At 40.5% G+C, this 24,328-nt stretch overlaps 1 protein-coding gene across 1 annotated transcript; it reads left to right on the top strand.

Annotated features, from left to right (window-relative positions):
- Window positions 1–7,973: 7,973 nt before the first annotated feature.
- lpar2b (lysophosphatidic acid receptor 2b) lies at window positions 7,974–23,119 on the top strand. The gene is made up of 5 exons (XM_041035602.1): window positions 7,974–8,398; window positions 13,574–14,064; window positions 14,880–15,374; window positions 17,326–17,585; window positions 20,840–23,119. Exons 2-5 carry the CDS (start codon window positions 13,809–13,811, stop codon window positions 20,942–20,944), a joined length of 1,116 nt encoding a protein of 371 aa, XP_040891536.1. The 5' UTR covers window positions 7,974–8,398; window positions 13,574–13,808; the 3' UTR covers window positions 20,945–23,119.
- Window positions 23,120–24,328: the final 1,209 nt, after the last annotated feature.

A 24,328-nucleotide genomic window follows, 5' to 3' on the forward strand; every position in this document is an offset into this window, starting at 1 on the left:
AGGGACAGACAAGCAGTTTATATCCGTGGCTCTGGAATGAGATGCTCAACAATCGCATAAGGAAGTGATGTTTTGGAGTCCACATACTTTTGGCCAATTTGGCATATTTTCAGTGTCCTTGAAAATACTGATTTCCGAAGGGAGATGTGAGTAGAGCTCAGCTGACACTGGCTTTTTAAGTCTGATACTGATGTAAATACTCAAGACTAATAAAAATCTGGTAACAATGAATAATAATAATATAAGCTTTATTTGTACAGGAGTTTTTAAAACATAGTTAACAAGGTGCTTTCCAGGATTAAAACAAGAACACAAACTAAAACAGTAAGTAGTTAAAATATACATGGTAACAATAACAAATGCAGAAATAAAAAATACGATACGATATTAAACCCTGTATATGGTTGGGAAATTGTGAAAACACCAGCAGCAACGACAGAAATAAATGAAGGATTTTTTTTTTCATTTTATCCCAGACATCATCTGACATGTATTTTATGAATTTATTGGAATTTTGCCAATAAACTAGACCAAAATAAATAAATAAATTCTTTGGTTTGGTTTTGGAAGTGGGAAAAATTAAAGTCAGATGTTCATTTTAATTCCTAATGCTTAATGCAGGACAGGAGTTGAAACACATGAGGATTAATGGCAGTGGCCAAACCACAGCTGACCAACAATATCCAACACAGCCAAAGAACATCATCTCAGAAAGAGGCACAGTGTGCCAAAAGGAAACATATCAGGAAGTGCAAGTGCATTTATTATAAAACAATTGTACTGCAGCTGTTCACAAGTCTAATGGCTTCTGGAATAAAAACCAGAGGAGAATTTTCCTCTGGTTGTTTTACATTCATGCAAACTCAACCATACTCCTGGTGGCATCAGTTTAAAGTAGACAGTCTTGTCCTTTTGACAGAAGAAAAGATAAACTACTAAAAGGAACAGGAATAACATGTCAGTATACATACAATAGTCTGTCATGTAAACATTTATTGCCTCAGTTTACTGCTCTTTATTTTTATTTTTGCATTTTAGACAGTGACGCAATGATTTTTAGTGGTAACTGATTATCATATGTAAACACAGAGAGGGTGACGCATTTAAGCTCCAAATGATAGATCACAATGTGATCACAACAGGAAATGTACAAACAGAAAGGAAATAAAAACCAGCCATAAGAAAAGAGGACACATGGGTTCATGAGACTGTAAGGTGTTAGAAGGACTCTCTCTGTAACTGGATCACTGTGCAGAATGTGCTTTTACAACAGAGCAACAGAGGATGTTGTGGTTGAGACCAGTTCAAACCAGATGCAAGTTGGAGAGAAGCGTGATTTTAACTGATCCAAAGCAAGTTTAGAATCACTGCTTTGCATTTTAAGCCAAGCCTTGACCCTGAAGTATCACACTTATAACAATACTGTACAGGCACTGTTATTTACACTGTATCCTAAACTGTGTCTCCTGTGGCCTTGAGCAGGCTGATAATGTTTTCAGAGTAATGCTTTGTACACTGATAAAGCTGCTGCTGTGAGGAGGATCTGGTCTGTACAGCATTTCTTTATCTTACTCAGAAAGCAGGAAGCTTTGCCTGTCCGTCGTCTTTGACTTTCAAATGAGTGCCTTTGTGGTCCTGCATAGTACTTAACTTGTTAAATTCAAGTCCAGGGCGTGACAGAAACCATACTATATTTTCAAATCCCCCACTTGGAGGGGAGGCCAGTGAAACTAAATGTGGGAGAACTGCCAAGCAGGCCCCTGAATTTATCGGGTGAGAGGATGAGAAAAGGCCGACGTAAAGATAAGAGATGCTGGTGATATTCTGCACCCACATCGTCCTTCCCCAGATAAGAATGGCTGAAATATGCAGGTGAAAGAAAGCATAGTCGGGGAATGTTAGTATAGTAAAGACATAAAAGTCTGTGGCAAAGATTGTCGACAGCTACCTGGAAGTGAGACTTTAAAATATAATGGGAAAAAGAGAAACTGGCTAGTGGTTTAATGAATGAAGAAGTGAAATTTGTGAGAAGACGCTGTGAAAATATGACAGGCAGAGGGATGATGAGGGGTGAATAAATAGCAGAGAAGGAATGAGAAACATTACTGTTGCATGTGGCAACAGATACTGGAGAGTGGGCTCGGTCGGTCGTGTAAGCTGTGCGAGTTCACGGAGCAGTCATGTGACCCTCCTTTAGAAGCAGAGGTTCTAAGCTCTTTGTATTCTTGACCTCTTTTCGTTCGGGTTCAAATTTACCATAACAGGAGAAAGGTACATTTATAAGTCAGCTGCACTTTATAGTTTGGGAATAATCATTCTAGATAGTAGTGGCACTGTCCAGGCAGGCACCTAGACTAACCTCCTGAGTCCCTTTGTGGGGGTCCTGACCCTAGATTGGGAACCAGTGCTTTACAAGATAACATGTTGCATGGGGGAGACAGAAAAAAATCAGCAAGGGAGTGTTGTGAGTTTCTCTGAGAGTAATGCCGTCTTTTTCACACGAAGAGACACAGTAACATCAGCAAGACTCCTGGTACAACCACAACTTGATCTGTTGGCCACTGGAGGTGGTGGTTTAGTGTGTCGTTCACTGGTTCACCCACAGCACTAATGAGGGAGGGCGAAGTGCTGAGCACTCTCTCCCCCATATTAATAGTTTTGGTCAGGGAATCGAGTCTGCAGCCAGTTACAAGCCCAGTTCTCTAACCTGAAGGTTACCACTTCCCACATGCTGCTTGTATGAGGAGTTGCAGTTACAGGACATGGTATTATATTTAGATCAATGGTATCTAACCAGTGGCCTTTTAAAATAAAGCCATGTCTGCTTCCATCTTCTCATCACAGGCTGCGTTATGTCTGTGAGCAGTTCAACTGAAGAGTGATCTCCCCTTCTCATACTGTTTAATTTCAGTAACCTAGGTTTAAAATAGGTTTGTGAAGCAGGAGTACACTTGTATTCTCATTAATCGTCATCTTGTTGCACTTTGAAGAACTGCACTGCTCGTGTGTTCGTATCTTTGCTCAAATCTGCATTCACTGAGCAACAAACTGTAAAAACACTGCTATATAATCACCTTATGACGTTGCTGTGGTTAACTTGTTAGCAAGTAGTTGCTTATTTCCAATTTTAGCGGATACAGAAGTCTCTAACCGTGTCTGCAGTTTAGAGCTAGTCACCTTGTGTACACCTCAGGTTTGTCACTGAAAATCTCTGACTAATCTCTGAGCAATAGAAAGACCACACTGGGGGCTGCATCTACTCAGAGTTACACTTCTTGGGAACTGTGATGTTACCCAGTCAGAGGAAAAAATGTGTGTATTTGTGCTTTCAGAGAGTGGAGAGGATTCACAAACATAAAGGACCACAGGCCAGCAGCTCGTACAGCATTTGTATAGCTTCTTCTACGCACTCAGATTGAGTAAGAACTGCTGTAGTCTTCCCGTTAATGGCATTAAGAGCGGTGAGGGCTGGAAATCGGTGATGAGGGCAATCACTGGGACATCAAGGCACTCCCAAAATGGATGCCAGATGACAATAAGCAACTCCACATGTGATTTATCCACACGCAAACACATACAGTCACAATTCAGGCTTGAACGTGTTGCACAAGACCCCACGTAATTCTGACAAAAACACACACTCGCTGACACATTCTGTTGCTCATACGCAAGTTGCTCTCATCTATCTGGATCCGGCTGTTTTATGGTGCACATGGTTGCATGTGAGAAGAGATCTGGCTGTCATTCAGCTGTTGACTAGGCCTTTAGTTTCTGTCTCTGCTGTTTCACCACACTGCTTGAAAATGCTCACGCCCTCCTCGATAAATCACTCTGAAGCACTTCTGCTTTTCCTCCGTTGTTGTCTTGGGATCCACACAACCTTTCCTTTCCCCGCCTTTTCTCCTTCCTGTTCTAAAATGAAACTTCCTTTTGTCTGTTTTGACTTTTTTAGTAACAGAGGACTCTTCTTTGAAATAACCTTTTGGCTTTGTTTTTCCATTCTTATTTTATTATTACTTTACGAGTCCTTGGTTACATAAATAGCACCAGCACATTAGGTCTATCGAGCAGCTGTTCCCAACATAGGACCTTGCGCAATGGATGGAAAGTTAAATTAAAGGCTTACTGAAAAACATAATGGCAGGAGGGAAAAATCATTGTTAACCCTGGAAACAGTAGATGACGATACAATCTCACCATGAGGTCCATTTAGTAGCAGTTCTGAAGCTTTCTATTAAATCACACATTCTTCCTCATCAGGCAGATTTTGATCAAAAGCTCCAGAACAGCCACTGTAGTTTTCAACTTTTAACAATTTTACAACATACAACATAATACACCACATAGACAATTATGCATCCTCATATGTTTAAAGAAAGACCAGGTGATACACTGAAGTTTGCCAAGATGAAACATCTGCAATCTACAAATTATAGCAACGAAAAGCAAACATAATACCGTAGATATGCATGGGACTTAGTTGCCTGGGCCATAAAGCTAACAAAGACAGAGAAAGGCAAAGCAAATGTAAACGGGATCAGATTATTCAAAAAAAGACCTTGGTCCCTCCCGTCCTCCTTCACAGTCTCGTAGGATGGTAACTCCTCTCACTTTTTTTTGTCTTTAGACATGAATAGCTCGATGTCTTTAGGCCTTATTCACATGAAACAGTCTGAGACATAAAATTCTCTCCTCGGTTGAAGTGCTCATGACCAACCTGTGATGACGAGACAAGTGTTTTCAAGTAGCCTTTGCTTTGCTGTGCTTTAGTGGGCCTCTTGTTGGGAACCACTGATACTTCTCATTTCGTAAGAGTTCACACAGTCTGAAGTTTTAAAAAGGAACAATTTCTGTGGAAGCTGCATTTTAGCTTTCTTGCGAAGAGATTAGACAGTTGACACCACCCTTGTGTCTTTATGGTGAATATGAAGATACAGCTAGCAGCCTCTTAGCATAAAGACTGAGAACACTGAGAAACAGCCAACACCGAGCTGTGTGGCATTTTGCAACGTTGCACATTTTCAAAGTTTTGCAATGGTTGATTCATTTAAACTCCACAGAATTTTGCTTAAGAACTTTGACATCTTGGTTGGATTTCACACATTATTTCATTGACTTGTGGGTGGGAACCAAATAACGTCAGATAAAAAGTAAACATGGTGAAACAGTTCATGACCAGAGCTACAGCTACAGCCTACAGAAAGAGAATGTTGGTATAAATATGAGATGTGAATGAAGGGAGAGATCGACAGCATGTTGAAAAACATTGACTTCATCTTTGAAATATTCTGGTGACCCTGTTTAGGTAGAAACTGTACCACCTGGATTATTTGCATTATGTAAAATATTGTATAAATTAAGATCTCCCATATAAATTTCCTATGGCCTTGGACAGTTTGTCACCACCTGCAGGATGGTTAGTTTTTGGAAAATCGCACTTAAATATGTCTTCAAATCAAATCATAGACCAAAATGAGACACTTACTTTATCATGCATGTGCAAAACATTTATTCAGATATCTTGTCCAGATATTAATTTATCGTAGTATAGTATTCACACTGTAACTGAATGGTTTGTTGGGCAGTTTTAAATGTGACCCCATGACCACAGCTGTGATATTTTTCCTGTTGTAAAATGAAGTAATTCTCTGATAAAATCGACCCTAGCTAACATAACCGTCGTTCTCTGTACTGAGTTCCTGAGGTGGGGAAACAGCTCTCTGAGCTAGAGAGTCTGCTAACTGTTAGTTCGACAGTCAGTTAGTTCTCATAACTGACCTAAAAAAAAAAAAAACAGTGTGGCAGCTTCAACATGCTTCAACAGATGGAACTGGATCGTACAACACAGGTTATGAGCGTGACTGTTTCCTAAAGTCCCTCAAAGGTCAGCGCTGTCAACATGTCGACATGACATTAACTCAGCTGTCAAAGAGCATCCCCATAAATGTAAGCAAATCCACGCATTGTACCCACTGCATTGAAGTGAACTGATTTCACAGCAAAGTTTTGCCTTTTTAACTGCTGTTGTGACTGGGCCCTAATACTGTCAGTTCAAAGCCATAAATAATAAATTACATATCAACTGATCCTTGAAAATCATTTAGGGTATTGTCATGTGTTCCCAATCTACTCTGAGTGGATCTTATATATGAAGGTGCAGGGCAAACGCAGCTCCTTTGTCACTGTTTACTGTTCCCTCATACAGAGAAACCTGCCATAAGATATTATTCAAGGTGCAATAATATCATATTGCAAACCTTAAATTTAATAGTATGGTGCTCTGGCCTGCTGCTAACCCTGGCCTGGTCAGTATTATGCCCTTACATGAGAAATGTGTTTGGTCAGGTACAGTGTCAAAACAGGTGTGGAAGGCATGGAGAGCAATCAGCATCCCTGTCGCCGTGGCAACGGTGTACGCAGCCTCCAGGCAACTGCCTGTGACGCTGAGAGGAAGAGAAGAAAATGGAGAGGCCCTATGCAACAAACTGGAAACTATGACTGCCGGAGGGCTACACACTGTGACACGTAGCCGACCTAATAAGGAAAACAAATTGTACATGTTGAACAAACATGACTGTCACATCTCTCACACGCTAACCTCCACACACTTGGCCGTTCATGTAAACAGGAAAGCGTAGGCTTTTTTTCCTCACCCTGCCTCCTTCGCTCCATCTCTGTGTGCCGTGCAGTCTTCCTATTATTTACTCCTCCTCTTTTCTCTGCTCATTTTCTGTATCAGACAGCTTGAATTCTGATAGACCTCTGGACTTCCACAAACCCTACTGCAGCAATCTCAAGTGCAAATAGCCCATCTGAAGCTACAGGTTCATCCCCCCCAGTCTGCTCCCGAACAGTGGAGGAAGGACAAAGATAACCACTCTCATTTTGTTTCTGATAGGTTCTTGTCACTGTCCGATATAAAAACAGCCTCTCTGGATTCTGCCCTCGCACTGGGGTGATGAACTGGGCTGCTTGCGGACGTCGTGCCCTCAAGTTGTGAATAAAAGATGAGCCTGACAGCCCATTGTTGCTTGGAGGTTGGTGGTGTTGTTTCTGTGGTTGTCATTGTCGTTATTGTTCTAAACTGGAGGCAGATTTGGTTGTGCTGAGGACGAGGAGCAGGTCAGATGAGTGAAAAGGTTTCTAAATGATTCTGCACTACAGCATGCAGCAGAATTACTATCCTGGAGAATCAAGTATTAGTACTTCTACAGAGATTAAGGAAACAATATCTTTGTTATGATCATAATTTATGCAGATTTAAACAGATCCTCTTCAAACCTGGACTGATTATGACAATGGGCCCCTGGGCACAGACAGCTCCTCACTCCTCCTACAAAAGAACAGGAGCGACTGAATGGTCTTTTATGTCTTTTCTTGGTCGTTTTGTGTCTCTTTGTGCTTGTTTTGTCTGTTTTTGTAGTCATTTGATTGACTTCGGAAAAAGAAATGCTAACTGTCACTGTTACAGTAACATAGAGTAAACTTGTTAGCCAATAGAGGATTTCTATCTTGCCTTTTCAGTCTCTGACTGTGAGGAGTTGTTTGTTCAGTCCCTTGAACAATCATCATTGACAATGTTTGCACAATAATGCGCCCTGTTTATAGCTTCTCAATAAATACGTTTGTTGACATGATGTTTACCGGAATTGGAAAAAGAAAATAAGTATTTTCAGTCTCTGGAAATTTCAAGGAATACACAAAGGTCATATTCGTGTATCTTTGTTATAACATTCCCCACAATACACAGGAAAAACATAGTTGTAACCTACGGTTAACCTTGACAATTAATAATTCATCTCTCACCGTAGTCAAAATCATATAAACCCGCCTGAATAACATCGTGTCAGTCACTCTTCAGCTCCACTGTCATTGGCTCTTCAGCGTCCTCGTCAGCCAACAGGGCGGGGGGGGGGGGGGCAGCAAGGGGCGGATCCGGAGAGCGCAGGTTGTGCAGAGACAGCATACCAAAGAGCTCCGAGTCGGTTCTTTGTGACGGAGAAGCGGCTGCAGCGAGGGCAGCGGTAGAGGAGGAGGAACGTGCCGCACCCTTTCTACACCTCCTGAGATTCACACAGCGCGCAGCACTGCGCACAGGTAACAAGCTCAAACTACCGGAAGCAAGGCGAAAGCCACAGCACAGGTGACGGAGACTGTCCACCAAGTTTGAATTTGTGAGACGAAAAGAAAAGGCAGGAATGGATCCTCGATAGAAACAGAAAAGAAATCACTCGGGGTTTTTTTTTTTCCTTTTTTAAATTTTTGTCCCTCTGTAGCATTTTTTTTCACCCTGCGCCTTTAAAGCGTGTCCTCAGGTACGACAGCACATTGTTTCTCAACTCGACGAGGACTCTGATCTGGATATACTTGATAAACGAGTTCGTACGCGCAAGGAAAGGTGAGTTCAGATTTTTCCTCCTTTACATTTTTTTTGTTTGTTTTGTTTTTAAATTAGTTTCCTGTGAGTTTTGCTTCTGCGGGAGAAGAGACGAAGAGGTATGTTGTTGTTTTTGCGGCCTTTGTTGTTCATGTGCCGGGAGGTCGGGGCTCCCATCAGCGTGCGAAGGCATCTGCAGTGTCTCAAAGCGGTGAGCAGGGAGCCCGGAGTTCACGACAGCTTCAACATCCTCAGCACAGTCAGCTTTGAGCATGCCCTCTCTGAGAAACGATCCCATCTTGTAATGCAACCTTTGTCCTGTCCTCTCTTTCCTCTATTTAAGATAAAAAAAAACTCTGTTTTCTTTCATATTTTGGTTTTTGCAGGTGTGACCTCAGCTTTTACAGTGCAGGTGTTACCTGTAATATCGTCCAGTGCAATAAATGTTGCCACTGTGAAGGTTAGATTGCTAAAGTTTTGTTGACTCTGTGTCACGGTGTTGACTCAGCTTTGTGGCAGTGTGTGTTGAACTGCAGTAAATTACAAAGTGTTTCATTTTATTCCCCTTCCATTTAAATTCCTGCCATGTCAGACAGAGGAAAAAGCTGCCTAGCTTTACATTTGAGACACCAGCATTGTTTTTTTATATTTGTGCTTACTAAATGAGCTAAATGATGAATTAACTATCAGTATAGTCAACTGTTCAATTTTCTCTTCACAGATTAATCAGTTAATTGACTTTCAGACTATTCTTGTTCAGGAAAGGTTCTGGTACGTCTGTTTGTGTTTAGACAACATTAAACATTGAGAGCTTTTGGTTTCTTTTGGATGGAAAACCTTTTTATTTTTTTTGTTTATTTGTAGAAAAACGTTCACATTCTTTGTTTTCCATTATTTTGGTATTGGCACTGAATCCAAGGTATTTTACCGACACTCATATTTCAGATTTTGAATTGAATCAACCAAATTTGTTTTTATGTTAAGGTTCAAAATCCCTATTACAAGTTTCCAGAAACCAAGGTGAACTCTTGAAAATGCTTGTTTTGTCCAAAACAAAACATGAAACCCAAAGATATTCAGTTTAGATATAAAACCAAGTAAAGCAGTAAATCACCTGACATTTAAGGAGCTGGAACTGAAGAATGTTTGGGATTTTTTGCCAAATAACTGACTCCAGTGGTTAAATGCTCATCAACATGGTTGATTTGAATTTTCTGTCAGTCCACTAATTGTTTTGTATGCATGTGAGTTATCTCAGACGGCTGAGCTACTGTGATGTCTCGTGTTGATTGTGTGAGTGTGTGAACGTGTCATCAATGTGAGTGTGAACAGATGAATAGTTTCCTGTGAACGAGTGGGGGGAAATATGGATGTTAATCACTTCCTGGAATCGGTTGTAACCTTCAGGGAAATGAATGACAGGTGATGTCTCATATTGAGAAACTAACTGCCACCACGAAACAGGCACCTGTTTCCTAAGTTTCTCATGGACTGCTGTAATAAAATTCTTAGATTTAAATTTGCAACTCTAGCATACAGGCAGCAGCCTTTTCATTTGTTTAGATTATATTTAGCCCCTTTTTTAATTTGTGTTGATACTCCAAAGGATTTGATGTGAGGTAATTCATTTAAAATGGTCCTTAAGTACAGTATTTCAAAGTATAGAAACAAACTTCATATTATGTATTCTCCAGAATCTCTTCTGGTTTTCTGTGCAATCATGTCTCCTGTTTAAAAGCAAATCCAAAAATTACCGGTAGATAGACCACATTGGTTTGCCTAAGCCGATAAGATCACATCTGTGTGATAAACTACTTAAGGGCAGTCATTATGCAGATGACACCCAGTGAGTCCCACCAGTTGCATGTCCATACTTCACAGCTTGAAGGAAACGCTTTAGAGGATGTGGTTACTTTAAACAAATACACCCGGAGCGGGGGCTCCTGGGGAGATGAGCAGAATTTTCCTTTTTACCTGAAATTAGAGTTCACAGACAGAATCGACCGTCTCTCACCCACTACCACCACCTCTGCTGCAGTATTGGTTTTAGTCCGTGATGTGTGCATGGTGTAAATCTTTCCTCTTCCAAACAAATGCTGGCTGAGGTTGATGTGCTAAAGCTCTTCTTTCAGAGAGAGAGAGGGAGAGCAAAAGAGAGAGAGAGGAGGAGGAGGAGGAGGAGGAGGAGGGAGAAAAGATTCGGGTGTGGCTGCTTTTGTAATGACCAGGTTTGCATTCAAAGTGGTGTTTACTGATTCAGCCCAGTCCATTCACACACAAACACAGACACATGATGCATGAAAACACACAGTCATGCAAATTCAGTCCCTAAGCCCCACACAGTGTGGAAGTACCACGGTGGACTTGGTGGCTGTAGGAAATAGTTTGGAAGTGTCTTAGTGAAGTGGGGCTGACAATAAATTTTTAAAAAAGCTAGAAAGATTTTTTTTTCTGTAATTAATTATTTTCCCATGTTGTGTCATGGAACTGGATCACATATCATTTCATACTGTATTGGTGATGGTCCCTTTTGTTGGATCAGAACTCGAACCTGCATCACAAGTTCTAGACTAGGGGTATATTTTAATTAAATCAGAACATTACCTTAAGCTCCTGCAGCATTTTGCCCTGGTGTTGGTTGAGTGTAATACTCCCATACTGCACTTCTTTCATGCATCCATCTGCAACAAGGGTTTAGACAGAGAGAGCGAGAGAGAGGTAAAGGTGGGGCCGCAGGCTGACATATGGTTAACACTCTCTTCATTTATTCTTTTCTCATTACAGCAAATTAGCTTTGAAAAGCTTTTAGTTGGTTTCAGTTATTTCGGTGTTATGTATTAACAACGTGATGACATTCAAAACTAGACTGTTTCATTATTATTGAATACTGTAGCTGATTGAGCACAATAGCAATAGCAGAAGTGACTGTTTGCCTGACAACTGTACAATGTGTTCAGTCCATATACGGATCAACACAGACATCAGATGAAGTTTCATTACATCTGAAGTGTCTAACAATAATATGCTGCGTCTCTCTACAAGAAACAGAGTCGGCTCTCGCTTAGTTTAGCATAGAGACTGACTCCAGTCCTTTTTGTTGGAACTACTAAAACTTCACACCCACAAGAAACAAGCATCTAAACTTTATATTCAGTGTTTCAGAACTGATCAACATGACCTCGGTGTTTGTCCCCCACAGTACAGTTATCAATCTATATATATCTGTTATACCTGAAACAGAAATACCACAAAAGTTATGAACTTCGAACTTTCTGTGAAATCACTCAGAGAGTTGAACAGCACATTCACGTCACGAGAGCTGTATAATTCATCTCCTTCTACCTCAGGCCTTGAACTTATCATTCCGACAAACTTTTGAGCAGCATCAAACTGCAAAACAGCAAAAAAAAAAAACCTGCTTCAGTCTTGATTTTTTTTAATGCCCTAACGCAGGGAAGTTTGAAGTTTATTGCTCACTTGTGAGCTACTGCTTTGTTGTTTTGTGAGCTTTGGTACAGAAGTTACTCTGATTCAAATTCACTTAACTGCTTTGCGGCCGTTTTGCAGATTGTCTGTGTGCAGACTGCACTGGAACTGAGGATGAAGGCTGTGTTTTAGTTATAGGCTCTGTAGCCTATGAACACATTTTGGTTGGTACCGAAACTGGAGTGCTTGTCGAAAAAAATAGCAGCTTTTCTGACAAGCTGACATATTTTAGTGCATGATGATGCACGTCAAGGTGAGGAATTAGCTGATCAGATCCTCTAAATTGATGTTGACGCAGATAGTGATCCTAATCAGAGAACTGTGTTTCGGGTGGATATGAACAATCCAAAGAAATACAGATTCTTCATGTTGCTGTCATTGTATAAATTCAGTGTTTCAGCTATGAGATTCGTTTATGTGGACAGGGTGGACTGCGGACTCTGTTTTTAGTGTCTCTGCCCTTATGCACAGGATACACACTGATAAAATTGTTGGACTTTCAGTTCGCCTTAATCAAACCCTTTACTTGCAGTTATATCTCATCCATCATTTCATTCTCAAGCCTCTAAACTTTCTCCCAAGTTTTTCTGTTCTTGATTTGGCATTTTTCTTCACACACACTTGCTAGGAGAGTGGGTCACTGAGGTTCCCTCCCTGTGCGTGTGTGTGTGTGTGTTGTGCATGTTTGGATTGAGATTGGGTTACATAGCTGGATTGTGTAATTGTGAGGTGTGTCTCTGCTGTAGGGAGCCGCTCTGCTGTTTCCATTGTTGAGAGAGTTGAACTTGGAGTCCGCGGCACTGTACGTGTCGTCGCGTTGCGCTGGCTTTCACAGGAAAATGGAGAATGTGTGAAGGAGTATTGCTGGCTCAAAACGCAACAAGCGGCCCGTGCAAGTTTACCATAAACAGAGGATTTAAGCCTGTTGTTGTTGGCCACCTTTCGAATGCGTGTCTTGAAGTAAAAGCTGAGTTGTGGTATGACCTATGGTTGGATTTAATTCACAGCTAAGGCCTGGCATGTCCCTGTTGTGACTTGTTAGGGCTTGTAGGTGTTTGTCATTGAGCTTATCACTAATATGATAATGAAAATTGCTGCTGCTGCTCATTGAGATTTTCCGGTTTATGGACATCAAAATTCTTTAGCATGTCAGCTTTGTAGGGTTTATTTTTCATAGATGAAAAACATCAATAACAGCAAATACATGCAGCCATCTTTAGAAGGCTGCATGTATTTATTTTAACCTATTCTTAAAACCAGTCCTTGTTTGTATTCAGACCAGTGAGGTACACAGCACACTGTACTGTGGTTAGGACAGTGGTCTTAACTACTGGTGTGAATTCACAAACTCACACGCTCTCACGAGGGCTCTTTAGTTCATTGTTAAGCAGTACTAATTAGCATGATCAATTCATCTGCCAGTTATCTTCTTGGTTAATCATTTGATCCATAATACATTAGAAAACAGTGAAAAAAGCCCATCACAATTTCCTAGAGTGCAAGTTGATGTCATTAATTCAGAGGTCTCAAACCTGTTCCACAAAGGGCCATGTGGCTGCTGGTTTTTGTTGCAACCAATCAAGAGCACACAGTTTAACCAATCAACTGTCTGAAGACTGAGATCAGTTGATTAAATGAGTGTGCTGCTGCTTTGTAGAAATCATGCATAGTAGTTTTGTCATCTTAAACTAATAATTGATTTTCCCACAGATTGAAGACGTGCATCCAGTGTCCCAGACAGCTGTACAGTAAAGGCATCAGACTTCAAACTGGATCCCTCCAGTCCTCACCTGTCCAGCTGATGGCGTGCCAATCTCCAACCCACCAGAGAGGGCGAGTCTGAATGCCGTCCTAGTCCCTACCCTCTGCTTCCTGTCTGCGACGCTGCTCCCCTCTCACGCCGCTCCAACTCTTTGCTGATCGCGCATCCTCCAGATATCTCAACATGGATACAGTGTCTGAGGACAAACCAGGATGCTATTACAACCGCAGTGTAAAATTCTTCTACGAGGAGAGTGGCAAGAACATCAGCGACCACTGGCGCACACGTGACTATGTGATCGTCACTTTGGGAATGTCAGTGTGCTTTATCGTCATCTTTTCCAACCTTTTGGTCATAGGGGCCATTTTAAAAAACCGTCGCTTTCACTTTCCCATCTACTACCTGTTGGGTAATCTGGCTTTGGCAGATCTCTTCTCAGGTACAGTTGTGTTACTTCATGTGTTGCTGTGTTATTATTGTAACTACTGGCACTGCAAGTTATATAAGTATACAGTAAATTGAGGCCCGCTTTAAGCTGCATTGTAAAATCTGATATTTTGAGATAGTTTACATCAAGTTGTAGTGCTGCACATATTTGCTGTGTTGCTCTGAACTCCAGCATACTTGATTTCAACCTGAGGTTTAACTACAGACTCTCAGTTTTTGAAAGATAAAAAAATGTAGACATATAGCTTTTTTTTTTTGCACATTTTCAAAATGTCAATTACTTTCTGACTGTGCTCTGGATGTCCATATTGTTCACAGGTCTTGGGGCTGCTCACGCACACAGTTATAAATAAAGGTGATGATATGACATCACCAGTCACTTTGTGTCACACAGCACAGACAGAAATACAGTATTACACAGTGTACAGGGACCGGGGAGCAACTGTCCGGGGTAAAAATATGATAAAATTGTAAAAATTTAAATGCTGAGAAATAGCCCAGTGGTGTGCTGTGACTTATTGATGCAGGTAAATACGTTTAGTAAGTTATCTTTGGACTTTGAATACTATTTTTCAGCTTGTACTCATAGCATAGGCACCCTAGAGCTTTTTTTTTTTTCCTCTATTCAGCATTCCCTCATATTGAATGTAAAATGTTAAACAGACATTTGTTCCAGTCTTGGTGGGTAAAAAAACAACCCTAAGACCCAAACTGCTTTTCGAAGACAGCACAGTCTGTAACAGTCTTAAGTGTCTTGTCACTGTTTAAAATTTCTCTGTAAAGAAATCCTTGCTTTCCTCTTACCAGGTATCTCCTACCTCCACTTGATGTTTCACACTGGTCCTTGGACCATTAAGCTGTCTAAGTACCAGTGGTTTGTGCGTCAGGGGCTGATCGACACCAGTCTGACAGCCTCGGTCCTCAACCTCCTGGCCGTGGCCGTGGAACGTCACCAAACCATCTTCAAAATGCAGCTGCACAGTAAGATGAGCACGCGGCGGATTTTCGTCATCATAGTGTTCATCTGGCTGGTGGCGATAATCATGGGCCTGGTTCCCACCATGGGCTGGCACTGTCTGTGCGACCTGCCGAACTGCTCCACCATGGCCCCGCTGTACAGCCGCAGCTACCTGGTGTTCTGGGCCATTCTCAATCTGCTGACCTTCTCCATCATGGTGGCCGTCTACACACGGATCTTTATCTACGTGAGGCGCAAGAGCGAGCAGATGTCGCAGCACACCTCCCAGATGAGACACAGAGAGACAGTGTTCAACCTGATGAAGACCGTCTCCATGATCCTGGGTGAGGAAACACACACACACATGAGCACCTTGGAAACCATCGTTTGTAGTAGTAACTCGAGGCCAGCTTTTTCTGGAACCTCCAACCGCATCTCACAGTATAACATCACTGATTTCTAATTTTGATTGTCCCAAAGGATGTAAAGTCGCCTATTTTGCTTTGATTTCCTGTTTTAGCAAATAGCTGCATGGAGGGGCTCTTAAATACTGTTTGTTAAATGTTATTGTTTTGTAATGTTGTTTTTTTAAACCGGAAACTGATTTGAGTTCAGTTTCACACTACTTAAATAACTTTGTGGGATCCTGAGCAGGTAAAACCCATCTATGCTTTACTCTTCACTAAGAGCGTGTGGTGTACAAGACGTCTTTTTCTGAAGTCTTTGTGTACTGTAAACTGTGTTGGTGCGCGCAGCTGTGCAACAGGAAACACGGTAACCTTCAGATGTCTGGGTTCATGATGTTCAGTGATACGGTTCCTTTGTAAGTGATCACGTTTAAGTAGGTTCAGGTTAACTGTCAGTGGTGTCTCTGTGGTGCATGGAAATACCTGATGTCATCTTTTTCCAGCAGAGCTCTGCCCACTTTAAAAAAACCCACAAACAAAATACAGAAATTTCCCCAATGAGACCAGTGTGGTTTTAACTTAGGTGGATGATAGTGTGCTCATGTGGGACCTAGTTGCTTATAGTACGAGGCTGGTTGAAATGCGGTTTTCACGGCTTTTGACTGCACAGATCCTATGCTACATTTACATATTACTCATTTTGCTCAGTTTACAAGAGATACGAGCAGTTTTCAGGGATTTTATTTTGATTTTTCAGGGGAACGCTTGCTTGATTCTTAAGAATAAAATGACACCCACCCACAGCCTACGACTGCCATGCAGACTCCTCTCTTAGCTTGTCTGAACTTGTTAAACCAAATCCCCCTCCACCTCCACCACCCCCAAACACGCATTCACTCCTTTCCTTCTCCTCCCACCGATTCCTCTTTTTCTGCTGAACTGGCCATGCTCTCCTCCATCCTCTGCCCTCTTTTTTTCCCAGCCTCCTCTGCTTTCTGAGTTTTGAACTTTCGATTAAATTCCTCAAAGTTTTAAAAAAAGTTACACAAGTTTCTCCCGTTGCTCAGCAGCCAGGATTCAGCACCTCTGGCATGTGAGGAGGGTGAGGAAAACCCTGAGCATGCCCTGACAGGGAGCTGCATATTTCAGTTAGTGTGACAGAAACCAGCCTCTCTCCTGCCCATATGACACCACACAGAGTAACAGGGTAGTAATCTTGAACTGCTGTGTTTGTGAGGACCAACTTGAGTTTTTGACCTTGAGAGTGGGGACATTTTTGCAAAGTGGGGACATTTTGGCCAGGCCTGATGGCTTCAAATTGCTATTTGAGTGTTAAGACTTGGTTTTAAATTTAAATTTGAGGTTAAGTGTGCAGTTGTGACAGTTAAAGTTATGGTCAGGGGCTGAGGAATGTGCTGCATATTGTGCCTGTGAGAGTGTGCTACCACATTGTTTTCACATTTCCATTTGTAGCCTGGACCTGTACATACATTAGTGCTGTACGTGCTGTGAATATGTGTACATAATGAATTCCTGGACTGCCATATCAAGTATTATGATAATAAAATGTGATCATACAGCAGACTTAACCTGGTCCACATGCTGACATGTTGTGCATCTGTGTGTGTGTGTGTGTGTGTGTGTGTGTGTGTGTGTGTGTGTGTGTGTGTGTGTGTGAGTATTGTCTACAGAGGAATTTACAGTACATTCCCCTTCTTCTTCTTCACATTCTTTACACCTCTGTTCATTTTCTTTCCTCTCAGTCTGAATAACTTATTTATTTTATCTGTGACTTTTCCTGTTGACTTCCCATATTTTTACAAGTCTTCTAATGACCTTATGCACTCTTGATCCCCCTCCCACTGCCACCCCAATCCTCCCCATACAGGCCTTTTTGTGGTTTGCTGGACGCCTGGCCTGGTTGTGCTGCTGCTCGATGGTCTGGCCTGTGAAACGTGTAAGGTGCTACGCTACGAGAAGTACTTCCTGGTGTTGGCCGAGTGCAACTCCTTTGTCAACCCCATCGTCTACTCCTTCAGGGACAAAGACATGAGGGAGACCTTCAAGGATATCCTGTGCTTCCCGTTCCGGCGTGACAGCAAACACCGGGGCAACTCTGGAGCCCACTTTAACACCCTGGAGCACGAGGTACTGTCTGAGAGCAACGGAGGCGAAGACAGCCTGGCGACAATGAAAAAATGACAACCCTGCCGACTTGACAACTTAGCATTCTTATTGATTGCCCCTAATTACTTTCTGTTTTATCTTTTGCTCCAATAAATCTGAAAATCCTTGAACATAGAAAAAATAATTAGCAAAATCTGATTTTTGAAAAGTGAAAAATAAGCAATAAAACCACTTTGTTAAAAGTGGCTTTAATTAATATTATTATCATTATATTATCACCTGAAGCTACCCTTAGCTTTACAGAGCTTTGTAGTGAGATTCAGTTCGTTATTTGTCTAAATTTAGCAGCTACAGAGCCAGAGATTCCCCTTAACATTTTGTAGAGGCCAAAATCAGAGGTAAAAGACAGTGAATAGTAGGTATAATAGGAGACTCAAAATAAATTATAATGTCACATGGTAATTTCTGGCTGTGTAAATGCGTAGCAGTTTGCTAACAAGTTCACCTTATCAACAAAAAAGGTAATGATACGTCAGTGTTGTGTTCAAAGCCTGTTTTTACTCAAACTTGGCCAAAAAAAGTTAGGTATTGCAGGTTCAAAGAGAGCGCATGATCAGAAGCTCATTTCTGTTTTCTGCCTGTATATCAGTTCTCAGTGGAGCACATCCATTCCAAGTTGCAGTTGTCAGCGTTTTTTTGCTGCAGGAAACTTTTTGGTTTGCGGGGATGTAAAATACAGTTAAAAATCTGTTTAAGCCTCCTATTTTTTTTTCTAAAAGAAAAAAAAAAAACAAACAAAAATGTTGATTCTCGCATGTCAAAAAAAAGATCACATCTGAGAGTTATTTAAAAAATCTATTACACTCCAACATTGGATGCAAATGTTTTGATATATTGTTTGGTTTGTATACTGTTGGCATGTGCAGCAAAACTGTTAAGTCGGTGTGGTTAAAATCTTATTTTTACCTTTTTTCTCAGCTTGAGCAAGTATAAACAAACATGCTTCTGCAACAAGCTTCTGCTTTTTGAGGTGCTCTGTGGATGAACGAGAGTGCCAAGAGTAACACTATGCTGAATATAAAAGCTCAAACTCTAAACACTGTTGTCCTGCAGTATAACTGTGTTGACTGGTGCAAGAGAGCACTTAACTGTTAAATAATGTGGTGGGACATCAGCCTGCAGTCGGCTGAAGCTCGTGTTAGTTAATTCACAGCACTGCAGTGTCTTGAGCATGAACACGCATCAGTTGCAAAAAGCCACATAGAATGTACGGCTCACATAGACTCGTGGTTAACGTGCAGAGGAACAAGAACAACTTTGACACCCTTGTGGCAACAGTAACAGCAGACCTTGTCAAAGATTTCTGCTTTGTGTTGAATGCCTTGCCTCCGTTGTCCGATACCATCCAGGTTAATGTTTATGAAGTTTCATATCTGCGTGTTTCCTAATTTCACTTTGCGTCATACACGTTCAGTCAAAGTCATGATGGGAATTTTCTTCCCCTCTGCCTTCACTATGTGGCATTAAATTTGTGTTTCAGTTCTGAGCACAGGATGGGAGCATTTTGGGCACAGAAAAGCATTTTTTTTTTACCTGCACACGAATTGTGTTTTGTGGAGATTTATTTTGAGCAAACAAAAGTCACTTCTTTGCTCAAGAAATTTAACTGTGGGGCTGCTATGATTTATATAAGGGCACAATAATAACCTCTCTCACTCAGTTTTGCTCCTTTGCCCTCTCTCAGCCTCCCGTTGTAGTGCCTGGCAGAGCACTACAATGGGCCACAATTTCAGCCCTAGTGTGTAATTTCTAGATCGCTTGCTATGATTGCTCTTTGCATGATAATGATTTCTCCACAAAATTTTTGTTTGTGCAAAAAAAAAAAAATCTTTGTGTGTGTGCAAAATGTGTCCCATTATGCATGAGGAACTGAGGCACACATATAATTCTCTACATATGTGCATTCAACCAGCCAGGATGTCATATTTTCCATTAGTCAAACTTTAGCAGGACATCAAGGAGAGTGACCTTGATCAAACTCAGATCTCGTAAAACGAAACCTTAATGGTTACACTGTCTCGTGCTATAAACAGGTTTCTTCTACTTAACTGGCTGGAATTGCCCTGTTGCCTCATGTAGTCCTTTACAAAGAATTCTATATTAAGCGCAAGATTTCTGTGCTGTGTGTGTTCTGTGCTTTCTTTTTTTTTTTTTTTTTTTTGCTAATGTGCATGTGTGTGTTCGTGTTGTGCAGTTTTAAACCAGTCCAGATGTACTGGTGGTTAGAGTGGGTCATGCTCCTTGCCACATTTCCTCTGACTTGTTACTCTGGCATGTGTGTGTGTATGTGTATGTGTATGTGTATGTGTGTGTGTGTGTGTGTGTGTGTGTGTGTGTGTGTGTGTGTGTGTGTGTTGGAGGCATGCATTCTGTCATTCTCTCTCACACATACACATACGCACACATGCAGCCTGTTATTGCTGCTGGCAGGAAATGCAGCCATCTGTGTGTTGTTTTGTGTGTGGCTGCGTTCACATGTAGTGTGTACACTGACCCACAGAAACCTTGTGTTTGTATTTTTTTTGTGAGTGGCATCCAGATTGGAAGGGAAGGTTAAAAGTGAGACGATTGGGACAAATTTGAATTTGGCCTCACCGTGTGTTGATAGTAAAATAGGCATTTCCTCGTGATTAAGAGGAAGTCAGACATTTATGGACAATTGCAAATTACAAGTACTCTCAGAGTGAATGCCATTTCAAGAAGCTATTAAAGCACTAACACTATATTCAAACTATATTCATTGTTTTCAGATTTCAGATAAATCAACATGTTGATACTTACTTTGATATTATAGGCTAACTCTTGGTATTGTTTTGACAGTTCAGAAGCATTTTCATATTATCTTGGGTTTATTTTTGTACAAACATTGTTAAAACCTAATACGAATAAATGGATAAACCTGCCTACATCTGTGATTTGTTTGGTCATGTCTGTCCGCTGCCTGCTTGCGACTGCTTTTCGGTGTAATTGTTTCGTTGTGATAACGGGTGAAATTTACATTTGGAATCATGTCAAACTGTGTGGAAACGCTGTCAGGGATAAACATGTTGTTCATATCTTCTCCTCTCTGCTGGATTGGCTCTTTTTGCTCGTTTAGACATGACTAACCCATTTTCTCTTCTTTCTTTTCTACTTCCTGTTGCTTTCTGCTGCACCTTTACTTCACTTCAACTCTTGCCTCACTCTCTTATCTGTCTCTCCACCTCTGTCTTTAGAACTATAAGTCTCGCAATGCTGCGCCGAGTGAGAGAAGCAACGGGATTCCTCTCATCCGCGAAGGCTCAGAAGACATGCCTGCCTCTTCAGAAAACTGGAATTAACTTAAACAACGATAAACTTTCAACACACAAAGAAGACATGCATACATTCGGCAGTGAAACCCACAGATCTGTTTGTGCACATGTAAACAAACCTCAAGGCCTGTTTCTCCTCAGCCGGCAGACTGTTGTGGCAGTCTGTTAAAAACAGATTTTTACCTTTGCTGCCAGTGGACAAGAGTTATTCTGTTAGTGTCTGATAAAGCTAAGTTGGTCACGGGGACAAGGAAGAATTCATTAACTTCTAATATCAGTTGGCCGACAAGATGGTGGATGTGTCTTCTAATTTAAACAGAATCAAGTGGCTCATTTGCACTCCAATGACTTTCAGCAAACGTAAGGAGGCCAACTCCCTGTCACTGGGCCATTTACACAACACGGGAGACACTGACATTTCCTGTTTGGACATAAACAACCTGACAGTTTTCCCCAAACCAGATGGCAGTAGAAGAGGCCATTCATGTCCGCGGGACAACTGGACTGTTTTGGCAGTGCATGGAAGAAATGACTGAAAGTGTGTGGACTGTCACATAGCAGAAGAATGTGCTCTGTTGAGTGCCAAGTAATGAGGCCTGCCACACATGGCTTAATGTGTGTGTGTGTATATATATACACATACATGTTGAGTTGCCAGTTTATTAGGTACACCCAGCTTAAACTAATGTAGACTAATACAACCTGCAATAAATCCTCTGTGTGTGTGTACACACATACATATGTATATATATGTATGTATGTATGTATGTATATATGTATGTATGTATGTATGTATGTATATATACATATATACATATATATATGTATATATAAAACTGCAGACTCTAAAATGACAGTACAGTTAAACCAACACCTCTCAAACTCAGTTACAACACAAACTGAACTTTATAAAATTCATGAACGGAGGATTTATTGCAGGACTGTTTTAGTTATAGCTACATGTACCTAATAAAATACCAACTGAGTGTAAATAGAATCACTGGAAATCTAATTTTACCAGGGTTCATGTGCACCTAAGACGCTCTGCACAAAGGCCACTGAGACTCCATACTCTATATTTTTCCATTTAATGGTTAATAAATCATTTTGTAATGCTTTATTGATTACCCATATACTATTATTAAGAGCAACTAGTGGGTTGCCAGGTTGTGAAAAACATACACTTTGCTCAGTGTTTTAATTGGTTCTTTAATTCTGGAATATCCATTTTACACAACCTAGCAACAAATATTATTCATATTAATGGATCATTACTGATCCAAAAGCATTGTTAAATGATTTATTAACATTAATAAAGCTTTAATTATAATTTTGTAACCCTGTTTTAAAGTGGTCCTTTAAAATTTAGCGTTTCTTTTATAAAGTGGTACCCAAAGTTGATTTCTTTAACAATTCAGACTCATTCTTCTTTTATGATTCTAATTAATTTGTTTCAAAATTTTAGATGTAGGATATTTACTCCAAAATTTTAAGTGCTTGGCACAAATTTTTTATATTTTATTAGTGGAAGACACAAATATCCTGATGTGCATTTTATGAAGCATTTTTTTTCTTGATTTTACTTTTTTTTTTTACTTGTAGCTTAATGGGCCGGATCCTGTTTGTGCCCTAACATAGTATCAGTTAGGAACTTCGGCCATGAATGAAATGAAATTTTTTTTTGTGTGTGTGTGCATTTACAGATCGTATGCTATAAACTGTTCAATGTTCAATTTTTTTATTTGCTGATATTTTTGTCACTTTATTCTGCTAACATTGTGGTCTTTGCATCATGTAAAATGTCTCCATGTTGGAATGAAACAATTTGCCTCTGTAAACTGTTTGTGATATAAAACTTTATTTATGATCACATTTTAATAGTAGATATATACAGTATTTAGTGCACTTAAGCAGATTTTCTTGTCATTTTTCATTAGAATTATTACCAGGGATGTTGAATTTTTAAATATCTTTGTTTACTATGACAGAGCAAACAGGACAAGTGTGATGAGTGATGTGAAGCTTTGTGGTAAACGTATTGCAGCTGATAAATGTTACTTTTGTGTAAAACTGACATCAGGGTGTTGAGAGGAAAGAACCTTTATGACTGTAACGCCGTGCTTCAGTTTCCTGTGTCTCACTGTCGGCCATGATGTTCACGCTCAGTGCTAGACAGTGCTGTCATTAAAAACTTTGAACGCATGTATCTCTCATCATGACTCTTCTGTCACCTGTTTAGTGACATCTTTTCCTTTGTCTTCCAACCAAATTCAGGAGTCTTTTGGTCTAAGTTGTCCGTCTGCTTCGTATCTTGTTGGAGGAATGGATCTCATGATCTCATTGAGTGTCTTTTTGGACATTTTTGTGCCATATTTTGAACCGTTTGTCTTCCTTTGTTTCCTTCAGCTTCTCAGAGGGGGGAGCAACCTCTTGTTGAGTCCTGGACCCTTTCTTAGGTTCTTGAGAAAACTTCCTTTTTATCTGCTCTCCTACTTTTCCCAGCCCTCCTCCATCCTCCTTCTTTCCTGGTGTCTGAATCGACTCCTTCCTTATGTTACCAAGAGAGAATCTCTTCAGCGATATCGGCTCTTTCTTGTCTGTTGGCAACGAGAATCTCTTCTGGGAATGCTTCTCCTTCCTCAGGTTATCCAGGTTCAGTTTATCCAGAGACATAATACTCTTCTTCTTGCGTTTCTTATTGGGTAGCGCCCTCCTCAGTTCACTCCAGGCTTTGCTCAGAGGCGATTTCTTCTTCTTTTGCCAAAAAGAGATCCTTTTAGAGGAGGAGCCACCCATTGCCAGCTGACCTGCAGGAGGTTTAAAGACGTGATTAGCCTGAACACAAAGATTGTTCTGGAATCCAGTTTGGTTTTCCACCAAGGAAGCATGGAAGCAACATGAAACCACAAGGCTTTGAATCTTTTAAGAAACCAGCTTAACTTCTTAAACTTAACTAAACTAAACTACAACTAAACTTAAAATAACCCATTAAACATTATGAGGAAAATTCAATGGTTTTCAAAGTAAAATCTTTCAATGCCATCAGTTCAGTCGTATTTAAATTTGAACATTAAGTGTTCAGTGTTTTTTAAATATCAAAATTAGGGAATCAGCTGTGTGTAAAAATTTAGTTATGAGTTATTTAGGAGTTTCATGTACTCAAGTCATGTAATCAACATCAGATTTGGTATTTTTGTTCATGAAAATTACACATAGTAATAGATGCTATACACTGTGTTACACAGAATAATTAAGAGTTTCAACCAATAAGAACTAAAATGAATTACTGTAGTTGAAGAAAATAAACATTGTAGGTCTTGTAAGACCTCATCACAGTTCTTATTTAATCAAATCTTAAACCCTAAAGAAAAGGTATTATCAGAGGCATGAAGTGTAGGTCTACACATGCTC

Source organism: Toxotes jaculatrix, chromosome 4 (assembly GCF_017976425.1).
Source record: "Toxotes jaculatrix isolate fToxJac2 chromosome 4, fToxJac2.pri, whole genome shotgun sequence".
In the NCBI taxonomy this organism is placed as follows: Eukaryota; Metazoa; Chordata; class Actinopteri; family Toxotidae; genus Toxotes; species Toxotes jaculatrix.